Source organism: Rhizophagus irregularis, chromosome 13 (genome assembly GCF_026210795.1).
Source record: "Rhizophagus irregularis chromosome 13, complete sequence".
Lineage (NCBI taxonomy): Eukaryota > Fungi > Glomeromycota > Glomeromycetes > Glomerales > Glomeraceae > Rhizophagus > Rhizophagus irregularis.
In genome coordinates this window covers 480,695-493,969 of record NC_089441.1, presented here as the reverse complement: position 1 = coordinate 493,969, position 13,275 = coordinate 480,695, and the positions used below count along the sequence as shown (strand labels likewise).

Below are 13,275 nucleotides of genomic sequence, written 5' to 3'. Positions count from 1 at the left end.
TTTTTTCTTTTATGATTTTTATTTTTTTTATTAAAAAAAAAACAATTTTTTTTATTTTTATTTTTTTTATTAAAAAAACAATTTTTTTTATTTTTATTTTTTTTATTAAAAAAACAATTTTTTTTAAACAATTTTTTTTTTTCAAAAAGTTTTAAGTACTACCGGACTAAGGACAAATAGAATCGGTATAAGAACGCCAATTTAAAGCCAAAATCTCACAATTAGGTGAGAGCTGAGCGTGGAGAGCAGAATTTAAGGAAAATTAAATTGGTGCAATTTTATTTGATTTCTTCTGGTACCTACCGGACGCCTTGGATATTATTTGACTTCAGAACTTAAGATCGGTTTCAATGGAAAGTATGAATTAGGAGTGGTGATTTAAGGAATGTTAATAAACTTTATTAGCATTTCTTTTGTCTTTTTTTTTGTAGGTACCTACTTGAACGTCTGAACGAAGATTTTGGCCTTGGATTCTGAATGAAAGGTAGGCATTGGAAATTAGAAGTTAGGGGACGTTAGTAGGACCTTTACTACCGTTTCTTTAACCGTAGATACCTCCTACCTGAACACCTTGAAAGGTACAGGTTAAGTGCAACATTGCTTGGAGGACTTGGATGTTGCAATAGAAAATTTGGTTGGAATTTTATTTAAAGAAACTTTTTAACTAACGTTTCATTTTATTTTCTTTTTGTAGAGCGTTCAATATATATGTCTTCTTTGAATCTTGATTTCTTTTTACTTAAAAATGCATAAATAAATAACAAAAGTGATTAGGAAAATTTTTTTAATTTTAAAATTTTTTTTTTTATTGAACATCAAAGTTTATCAAATTATCTAGCAACTTCATAAGCTCATAATATGTACTAAATTTATAAAGTATAGCAGTATAACATTAAAAATTTCTATATTCAGAGTATAGTTAATTTGCAACTATACTGTATAGATTTTCATCAACTATATTATACAACTTCGGAGGTTATATCAACTCAAGATCGTTTAACCGAAAATGATAGCAATTCTATCATGTATAATATATTTTATTTAATGTAGTTTTCCTATTTATCGTATAAATAAAATTTTATGAAATTTTAGTTATATTTTAACATACTGTATGTATCTTAAAAAGTTTCACGCGATGCATTAATTATTTAAGTCGGTAAAAAATTTATTATCAAAAAGTAGCTGATCACGTCTTTTCATACAATAAAACAATATACAGTCAAACCTTTATATAACGATATGTCGGGACATATATGAAATTTTTAGAAAATATCGTTATATCAAAGTTATACTGATATTTATATGTCCTCACATATAGTGGGAAAATAAAATTTTATCGGTATAACAAGTTTTTAATAATATATCGGTATGTCGAATATCGGTATATCGAGGTTAGACTGTAATACGATTTGATCTAACCGTATAATAATTTGTTTTATCCATCAATTTCATCTAGTCCTTTTTTTAACTTATTTTTAAAATATTTTAAGAATACATGTTCATAAATAAATACTGTATGTAATGAGACATATAATTTAGAAAATAAAGCTACTCCTAATAATCAGCTGCTAGTTCATGTTTACATATCGTAAAATCATTTTCATATAAAATCTTTAATGCGTCTGCAATATAAATTTAATTATATTCCCGTTATCGCCACTTGTCCAATATATTGTTTCATTAGTATTTGAATAATGATCCCAGTTCACTGCACTATTAACATAATATAACAAGATTTTACTAAGTGCTTCTAACTGCAAGTAATAAATGTTTAAACCCTATAAAATCTGTATCATATATTATACAATTTGATGTACTTGAAGTTAAGCTTCTTTGTTTTTACCACAATCTTTCATTAATCTTTTCTTTAAAAAATGATGTTATTTTATTTTTAGAATAACGACCATATTTCATATTGCAGTTATATGTTTTTCTGTTAAACGCTTCCATTTCGTTGTTATCCTGCTTATTATCATTTCTAAACCATAATCTTATATATAAAAAACAATTAATTACTAAAATTTAATAATGAAATGGTAATAGATATTAAGTCCTCATTATTATTAATTTTTTGTACTTTTTAATATTGATAAATAATGAGTCAATTTTCAAAAGTTCGTAAATTACAAACGATTATATCTAAGAACATTTTTGTTTATTTAACTTGTAACGTTTAGTCAATTAAATCAAAAAAGGATTGGCAAAATCTCAATAGATTTAGATTAGTGGATAAATAATCTATGAATATAGTTAGTCACAGTTAGTGTTTCGATCCGTAGCGGTTTTATCCGGATTTTCGTCCGGATTGAATTTCATTAAATTTCGCTGGCACTATGAGTTTGGCCAGAATTAGTATAAATTTTTGGGATAATAATACTTTAATGTTGGTTTAAATTATAGTCTGTTTAAATCTGAAATTCATAATCTTTCTCAGCCATAATCGTCACATGAAAATATTCAAGTTTTCATCCGGATCGAAGCACTAGTCACAGTGTATTCTAAAATAGAATCCGTCATGCAAAACAAGTTTCATATTTGGAGATTTGGAGCTAAAACTGCTGTACCGAATTTTTTATTGATATATATACTGATATACATCTTTAGCCGCTAGTTCTTTTGGTAAAAAAAAAAGACAAAATAATGGTAAATATTTCTAATAGTTTGTAGTTTAATAATAATAATTTTAACTAATGTAATTTCTTTTTTTTAGATATGTTGTTTATGAAATTTGAGCCAGAATGCATACATATATAGAAATAAAAATCCTTAATTTATGAAAAAGCACACAATAGCATCATATTTGGAGAATATGCAAATTTTTCTTCAAACTAAAACACTTAGATGGCATAACTGGTAAAGTGGCAGTAAGAATTCCTTATACTCTATAGGGGTGCGTTATGCTTTAGTTTTCTGCGATGGATATGATATGTTTATACTGAAGAAAATACATAAAGCAATGAAACCATGTATCTGGTTTATGGTATGGATATAGCAACCATTATACTTTTTTTCTTCCATCCTATTTGTTGATTTTAGTTTCTCCAATAATGATTCTCTAAGAGTTAATGATGTACTTTTACCATCAATTGTTGAGAAAGATATTTGGACAAATTTCTGCAATTTAATATGTGAGTTACGTAAAAAGATCTGTATATCTTTTTCTATTTCCTTGTAAATTCACATTTCACAAAATAATATTTAAGGCTCGCTCATTTCTTTTTTTTTACTTGTAGTAAACAATTGAATGAATAATGATATTTGACTATTTGTTTATAGTATTTATCGATGTAAAATTGATGCTCATTTACATGTAAATATGTAGAGGATCAAGTGAATATAAGAAGATTAACGAATATCAAAATCATTAATATTTGTGTATCAATTAGGTAAACATTGCAGAGCTAGATCAAAGTACGCAGTTTTTATTATGTATTATTTGAAACTTCGTGATTATAGATCGGTCGGTTGTCTTTTGCACTGTGTGAGACGGACATAGAGATGCATCAATGCATAAGGGTTCCTTGTACTATTAGATTAAAATTAATAAAATTAATATTCCTGTGAGTATTGAAGGAAAAATTTTTTTTTCAAATAAATTTACATTATGATATTATTATTGAATAAGAATATATCCTTTCAGCGGAAAATTTTTTGAAACCAAATTAACTGGAGTTTGAATTTTTAAAAATTTAAATTTGGTAATCATTAGACATACAATAACAACAAAACAAAATTCATTCATGTGATCAAGTTTAACGAAAATATACTGTATACAAATAAAGTTTTGTTGAAATTACTTCTGCAAAATATACAAAATATGCTCATTAAAAAAAATATATATATATATTTTTTTAATCATGTGAATAGTATTGGAAATTTGAAATTTGTCATATTTATCGCGTGACCAATTGATATTGTTTCTTATTGTTACAGAAAATTTTTTTTTGGAAATGATTTTATTGAATTTTATAAATCTGGAACAATCAAAATAAATTTCCCAGATGCTATTATTTTTTTTTTGTACTAAACTCTATTTAGAATTTCTTTTATTTAAATAAATGAAAAAAAAAATCCTGTTTACCAGACCAAATTATTTATAATCATTATTAAAACATTACACATTATAAGCTGGTTTCTACTTTTTTTCACGAGGAATTTCTAAAAAAAAATTTTTTTTTTTTTTTGAATAATGAAACAATATTATCGGTTTCTTTCTAAAATGGATTCATTCAAACTTTGTTTAAGCAGTTACAGCAGATATTTTTTATTATCGGACCTAATTATTCAAAAAAAGAACATCCTACCGAATGCACGGGCGACAGGCGGATCTAAATTCCGAATTCCGAATAGTTTCTTGTTGTCCGGAGCGTAGCGAAGGACTATATAATTTTACGAAGGTCGATGAAAATTAGTGTCACGTGGCGATTTCCGGTTGTCCGCACGCGTCATTTCTGATTGGTCCGCACAGAATGTGTATTGAAATTTCATGCTACATCAAAAATAAATAAGTAAAAAAGTTTATGATTACCTTTTTTTTTAGATTTCGGCTAGTAAGTATATTTTTCTTTTAAACGACTTTCTTATTTTTTTCCTAGGGTTTCTGGATTTCTTGTACATACCGGACTGGTGAGTTGTTTTTTATTTGTTTTGCTTTAAAGAAACGTTTTTAGCGTTTCATTTTTATTTTCTTTTATCTAGGAACACAGGTTTTTTGTACATGCCAGACTTTTAAAGGTAAATTGTGAGGGCTTTTCTTACTTGTTTAACCTTAAAGAAACGTTTCTAACGTTTCATTTTTCATTTTTATTTTTTTAGGGATGCCAGATTTTTTGTACAAATTAAATTTTTAAAGATATTTGGATTTTTGTACAAATCTTTCGCTCTGGACTTACAACGGTTTCCGTTTCCTAGTTATATACTAATACTGTATGTAACTATGTATACTGCTCGTGACAGCTGATGTGCATCAGATGATTTGACACCTGACGCTCGGATCGACACTTGAGGAAGAACAAAAAATGAAACCTTTATTAACGTAAATAAAGATAGGTTAAAATGATTTAAGATCTGTTGAATATTATAAACTACTCTTGAAAATTTCATCATTTTGTGGGTTTCTTTTTAGCATGAATTAATCCATAAATAAATAAAGCACATTCAGAAATATATATTTTTTTGGTGGCTTTTCAATTAAAGATTGTTATGGATCATCAAACTAAATATTTAATAGTTTATATCACAATTTTAAATTATTAACCATATAACCTTTTATGATATCATTAATAAGTTTCGTATTAAATTAGAAGATATATTAAAAAATGCTTACAGCAAGGACAGTAGATGAAACTTTATTAATTAAGATATAATGACTTAAAACCCAATTTCTCAGAACAATGAATGAATTTATTCATTAAACGACCTTGTTTTTCTTAATATGAAGTAAATGTGTTGTGCATTATACTATATCAGAGGATTTGTTACAAATTTTCTTTGCATTTTCTGTATATTTATAACGTATTAACTGTCTTAACTTTTTCTTCCAAAAAAATGCGTGAAAAATAAATGCATGATAAAATTAAATATCAAATAAATATATAGGATTAAAATCTTATTTATATATATAAATAATATTATACAAGAAATCTATATTGTATACTATACACCTATACCTTATCTAATACGTAGCTATCAGTATCATTTCTAGTATTGTTGTGATCTTCCTTGACAAGCAATTCCTTATCCCTACTATCCATATTCTCTAAAAAGTTTATATTTGTCTGGATTTTTGATTCATTTAACAGGAAGTTATCAATTAAATATCTAATTGTGCGAAATTCGTCTTTAAGCCGTTTCTTATCTTTTTCATTCATTTTATTTGAAAACTTTAATTCTCGATTCATTTTATATTTTTTATATATTCCTCGATCTTTCAGTTCTTTAAACAGGATGCTATTGATTACGTGTTTAATTTTATAAAATTCAAATACAAGTAATTTCCTGTCATTTATGTGAATTTTTAATAATTTTACCTTTTCAACAGAATTATTATATTTTATTTCTTCATCTTTTGGTATATCTAATAAGTGGCTACAAATCACGTGTTTAATTTGGCGAAATTCATCTATAAGCAATTCCTTATCTTCTTTGCCCATATCATTTGAAAAATCTTCTCGTTGAGAATTGAATGCTTCGAATATTTTCTCAATATTTGGTTCATCTAACAAATGTTTATCAATCAACTTTCTAATCTTGCGAAATTCATCATTGAGTAATTTCTCATCTCCTTTGTCTACTTTATTAGAAAATTTTAATTCTCGTTTATATTTGTACTCAGCAAACATTTTTTGATCCATTTGATCTTCTGATATATTTTCTAACACGTATGTAGAAATAACATGTCTAATTTTTCGAAATTCTTTATTAAGCAATTCTTGATCTTCTTTATCCATACTTGAAAAATTTAGGCTTTCGTTTTGGACTCTATATTTATTAAACATTATATCAATATATGCTTTATTCATCAGCCAGTGATAAACCTTAGTTGCAAATCTATCCTCAAGCTTATATTCAGACTCATTTATCGGTTCTTCGTTAATTTCGTTTAAATCATTTTTTAACAGGTAGAGAAAAATTGCGCATCTAATCTTACTAAATTCATCTATAAGTACTCCCTTATCTTTGTCGTTAATTTTTGAGAATTTGAAATCAAGTTTCGGATAAAATCTACTACGCTCAATGAATTCTTTTGAATCTTGTATGGAATTAAGAGATTTACGTACAAAGAAGAAATTACCAAAAAAAATTACTATAATACCCGCCAAAGTGCCTAATGAATATTAAAAGAAAAGAATTAATAAAACTAATTCATAGTTTTAAATTATTAATTATTAAAGCTACTAACCAAAAGCGTCACCGAATGCTGTAATCGCACCAAAAATAGTATTTGTTCTATAGGGTTGATAAATTAGATGTTAATGTAATATTCATAATTATCATAACTAGAATATTAACAATTAACTTACCGTTCTTCGCTTGTCTGTTCTTGAGTAAAGCTTCCAGCAGCTATAGAAAAATAACCGGTTGTTCCTACTGGTATATTATACGGATTACTATTAAAAGGAATATAGCTGACAGAATTTTCTATTTTTGGTGTCACGTGGTAATTGGGCTCTAATCCAAAAATGGCACGAGTGTCACCCGGAAGGATAGACCTATAAGTACTCGTTTTAAACCTGACCTTGAAGGTACATAACAAAAAAATTAATAAATATGACGTTAATTAAATAATTAAATATGTGAAATATCTTACCACTGCAGCATAATTGACCATTCCGGCAATAAAGTTCAATTGAAGCTTAAACTCTGACAGAGTAGCTTTGTCCATTTGACTAATAGCCTTGTTTGTATTTGTCAATGAATTAAAATCGAAATCTATTTCAAAACAAATAAAATTTTAATTAGCAAAATATCAAACCAAATGTGATTTCCGAGCGATTATTACTTACCAGGAGGAGTTAATTGTATGGTAAGTGCAGCTATGCCAAGAGTGTTTATTTCTGCAGCGGTCGTATCATCATAGAAATAGAAGCCAATCTTTTGCAAACCACTTATGCCACTGTTTGGTTTGGCAAACTTGATGGTTTTATTTGCTTTGAAGACTAGGCAATTATCTCTATAATTATCATAATTATCATGATCGATTGCATTAGGAGTTATATAGCTATTACAGCCATCAATTGGGGTTTTCTCGCCATTATTTGTTATTAAGTCACATCGTAAAATTCTCAATTCTGGGGTTCCACATATTGCTATATCTATTGTAAATAAAAAGCGTCTGCTTAGCGTAACCGTTCAATAGTCTAATATTTTAATTTATTAAAAGTAAAATCTTACCAGGAATGTCAATTTCATGCAAGAAGATTTGTTCAACTTTTAAGTTTGGCTTATCTATTACGATGTTATATATTAAATAAAATAAGTAGAGAAGATATGCGATAATAACTATAAAGTAACGGAATTCTCTCATAATTAAATATAAGTTTAATGAACAACAAGAATCTGTTAATTTTTGAAAAGACTTTTCAGGCTTTTATTATTAATTGCGTAGTACTAAAAAGCTTGTTTCACAAGAAAAGTGATTGTAAAAAGATTATAAAATTAAATATCTCATTATAGAATTTTTTTTTTTTTTGATATTACATATATCATCAGATTAAAATGATGTAAATTTTTAATAGTGAATAACGAATACATGCATCTAAACTGCGAATTTTTTATCATTACATATATCAGTAGATCAGAGTGATTGTAAATTTCCAATAACATCTCAAATTACGAATTTTTTTTTTTATCTTGCAGATTAAGTTCGTTCTTAACTATAAAAAGAAAGCCGATCACATGTGATTTTTTGTCTTAAACAGGAGGCTGAAACTGAATGTATCAACTGTACTCGAACATCAGTTGACTCGATACGATGTTGGAAGATGCACTACTTATGAATTTTTACTTATTTACACATATTAAATAAATTAAAGTTCTTCAACAGACTACCATCAAATAATCCGGTCGAAGTGTTTTTTTATAGCTATTAAATATTAATCATGCACAAAACTAAACTAAAACAAACTTCCCAACACTGAGCCTGTCCAAACTGAACCGAATTCGATAAACAAACCGGAAACATGGAAATTATATTTTAATATATCGAACGGTACCAGAAGTTTTCTGTAATTAATTATTTTTTGTTTCCAGATCAGCCACAGCAATAATTGTGATGTAGAATATTGTACTAAAATAAAAACCTTTAATCTACTAAAGTCTTAAATCAAAAATTTTTTTGTCAAATATTTGATCGACAAGGTGCATATTTTACAGAAATGTTAATATTAACGTTAAGCAAGGATACGATTTCGACCAATAAATTTTGGGAGTTATATAAAATAGATTTCGATAGCATTAGATAATGAAAACAATAAAAACGGATTTTGTATTCTTCATTCAGATAAGTACTCCACTTATCCTAAAATCATTGCTTTGCATGAATAAAATTTTGAACCAAATGAACATCTGATTAATATGGTAAAGTTTAATGCGGGGCGTTCTTGTGTATCAAAATTCATTTGATTGAGAATCTCTTAATTTAATTTTACAAAAAAAAAAAATTTTTTTTATTATTGTATTATTTTTTTTTATTTTTTAACAGACAGAAGTACAACAAATATGTAGCAATTACTTTAAACTGTCCCGCCTTATACAAACCTCGAACAATTAGGTATGACCAGTTCTATTGGAAATATTAACAAAGAGAAGCAAAAACCTCTGGATTATTTTATCACGATTATTACTATCCCTCCCGTATTGTTCTTTCATTAAAAAATGCCGTCTGTAAATATTGTCATGAACGGAATGATACTTTTAATATGAGACTGTTGTATTGTCATAATGAAAGGTGAGTCTTTTCGTAAAAAGGAGAGGGTTTATGTCATGTGGTATAAGAGTATTTGATAGCTACAATCTAGATAGTTGTATAGATATTAATTTCTTTTAAATTATTATTTCAACACTTTTCTAATTTTGTAAAATTCAAGTTATCTAGCATAGTTAGTTTTCCCGATGGGGTACAGAAAGCAAAACCTGAATGCCAATGTTTAAGTTTAATCACGTTGATTTATATTGAACATAAAATTTTATTCCTCCTTCGAATTTAACAAATATATAAAAAATAACGAGAATTATTTCAGTATTTTTTATAGAACTATAATAGACAATATATAATACCGTACGCAACAACTAACCCAGATAAAAAAAATTCAATCGGGATTGATTGCTAAATTTGGTTTAAATTTTTACGAGATTCTTGTAATATGCTTTAATTGCTTTATGCATATGTTACGGACAATGGATAAATGGATATATTAATTAATTGTACTTGAGTTGTAAGTTAGTATTTATAGAGTTAAACAACACTTTTTGTAATGTATATATGAGTCTTATGAATATTTATTTATTTACTAGTAAAATTTAATATAAAATTATAAACTGAAAAGACTGAAATACAACATATCAAATGTTAAACTCTTGTATGTAAGATTAAATATTTATTATTTATTGCTCTTGTTTTTTTTTTTCACGAAACGGTTACATATTTAAGAAAAAGGATAATATCGTATGAAAATTTGAATATCATCATCATTTTAACTATTAGGACCATACAAAATTATCATTTGTTCAATAAGCTAAACATTTTTATTTTTATTTTTATTTTTATTTTTATTTTTATTAAACAGTAATAGTTAGCGAAAACAAATTTTATAAACATATCAAAAATGAAAAAGTAAAATAAAAAAATGAACTAAACTATCAGAAGAATCTACTTCGACGGTGGGGCAAGTAAATACGAAACTATTAAAGATATAACCGACTACACCTAAAAACCATTTCTTTAATTAACCCACTACCTCCCATACACTAGCCGAAACTTGGTAAGTTGAAGCCCGCCCTGCAGAAGAAAGTAAAATTGACCCTATAAAATTATATAAATCAACTACTAAAATCTACGATGGCGCTACGAAGTAAGATTAGTATAAAATTCTATTATATTTTTACCAAAATAAATGTAATTTCTAACACTATCTAAAGAATCATAATGAATAATATTATTATTACTACTATTATTATTAGGTAATGAACGAACGCTTTTAAACTTTAATTTTTTCTTTTTAGTCAACCCTAATGAACGTTCAAATTCCTTCAAGTGCGAACACCGTGGAATCCAAACCTCTTCAAATATTTCAGTGAAAATAAACTGTCTCATTTGAATCAAAACATCAGCAACATTTTTCTTTGTGGTCCAAGAATTCAACAAATCCGAAAGTGACATAGGTATAATTCCTTTAATAATGTCAATAAAAGTAAACACGTTAGGATCATATGATATATCCCATATATCAAGCGCCATAAGAGCATTGAAATCTTGTATATTATCGTTATATTCTAATATCCAAGTCAAGAGATGATTAATAGTTTTATCTCTAATATTGTTAATGATATCATAATGACCACTACACGTCCATACGTGATTAAAGGTTTCATCATACAATCCACATATAGGGCACATCCAACCATCATATAAGTCAAGCAAAGATTTCTTCATCTGTTCAATTGTAGGAATTTCTTCAATTAACAAGTGAACTTTTTGAGCTTTCATTTTAGAAGAAGAAACAGAAGTTTCATTGTTATTTATATCACAATTTAAACAACTAAATGTGGATGTCCAGTCAACTTCTAACGTGCGATATTTAGAATTTCTATTCAGATTAATAAATTTTTCTAATCCTTTGTAGTTGCATAAATTTTTCAAAAATGAACGCAGCTTATTTTCAATAATAATACCATTCCAACAAGGAAGAACTTTCATCAAACAAGCGTCTCGTCTAAAAACTATATAGCGATCTTGATCAGTATGCGCAATTTTCGCCAAATTATCTACATAATTATTACCCAAATCATCACCATGAGCAGCAACCTTAAACATTTCCACATGCAAGTTCAATGTTAATATAATTCTACATAAAATAGCCCATAAGAAATTATTATTAGCCTTGAAGTATTCTCGTGAAATTTGAGAGAATCTTGATTTCTTTAATTTTTCAAATTGTGTAATTACGTTAAGCGAATCTGTATTAATTCTGACTTTGCTATTTTTTGGAACAACGCTTAATGCTAGAAGGACAGCTAATAATTCTCCTCTGTATGCAGAAGGCCATTTATCAATAGTAGAATAAAATTCGACATGAGGTATATCAAATAAATCACTAATCTGAGCGAACGCGCAACTAATATTACATTGTTCAGTACCTAATTCTATTAATGATCCGTCGGTATAAAACTCAAAAATATAATAATTGTTATTGTCAAAAGGAGCTAATGTGCGTTGTATAATTAACAAGTCATTTCTTGAAGTTGAAGAATCTAATAGATCCAAAATTATATTCTCTTGCAATTGTGGAGAAATCACGTGATTTTGCGTTAACGCTCGATGTATAATATCATATTTCTTTTTTGCAAAATCAAAAATATTAAAAATATTGAATTCTATTAAGTTTGTAAGTTGACTAGGCGCAAATTGAGAATCTGTTAATAAGGGTACTAAACATTCCCAGTCAGCAGAAAACGTACAAGGTGATCGTGTTGATAATGATGCATTAGCAGCACATCCATATTCCATACATTGATATATATAAGTATGTGTATCAGTACATCGAGACATATCAACATGAAAATGTTTAATAACAGGTCGTTGTGTTTCATCTATTCCTTGAATTTTACCAATAAGTACAGAGTTGAATTGTGGATTATAAAATGCTATTAAAGATCTATTCTTTTTAGTAATATCATATGATCGAGTCTCTTCCACATTATCAACACGAGCGCCAAATAATTGTGTTATATTATGATTCAAATGAACACCATCTAAAGTAATTAAAGATCTAATATCTAAATACCATTTAGTTTCTCTCCGTTGTGAAAAAATAGGAATATAAGCCTTAATAAGTATTTCTTTCCATAATAATAAACGAGATTTGTCACCCGAAATAATTTGATCTAAAAATAAAATATTCTTTTCACGAAGTCTCTTCCTATGTTTAGAATAATATGCATTATCTACCACGTCTTCCAAAGGAATTTTACCTCCTTTAATTGATGGAAAAGTATTATTATCTAAATTTTCTAACGAAATATTATTATCATAGCATAATAAAAGCATATTAAGAATATAATTATTTTTTCGTGTATGCGGAACACGATTATATGGAAGTTTTTCTATTAATGGGCGTGATGTCCATAATTGATCCTGTAAGGATTTTAAACGAATTTCAGTAACTTTTCCTAATAGACCATTGTCGTTAAGTTGAATACAAAAATCAGTAATCTTGGCTTGAAGTTGATTGTCGTAAAAATCTCTATATCCATATATATAAGGATTATCGAGTATAGCATTAGGCGTAGAACGAGCGAATTTTAATTTGTTTTTAAACATCCTTCTAAAAGGAATTATTAAAGATTCAGTTTGTGTTTTCGATAAAGCCATAACTTGTGACCAGTATTCAACTCGAGGAACGATAATTCTATTAAATATATATAAAATATGTTTATCAGTAATTTTCTTTTTATACATAAGATTAACTAAATGGTCTATTTCATTCTTGATCTTGAACATCAAATAATTTCCATCATGTTCAATATTGAAATATACTCCCAGAATACGCATAGGTT

The 13,275-nt window shown here is 27.1% G+C and overlaps 1 protein-coding gene across 1 annotated transcript; it reads right to left on the bottom strand.

Annotated features, from left to right (window-relative positions):
- Window positions 1-5,663: 5,663 nt before the first annotated feature.
- OCT59_004740 (uncharacterized protein) lies at window positions 5,664-8,026 on the bottom strand (the record flags this gene model as incomplete). Its single annotated transcript, XM_025311889.1, has 6 exons — window positions 5,664-6,826; window positions 6,902-6,948; window positions 7,023-7,237; window positions 7,310-7,431; window positions 7,506-7,814; window positions 7,894-8,026. 6 exons carry the CDS (start codon window positions 8,024-8,026, stop codon window positions 5,664-5,666), a joined length of 1,989 nt encoding a protein of 662 aa, XP_025167356.1.
- Between the last annotated feature and the right edge of the window lie 5,249 nt (window positions 8,027-13,275).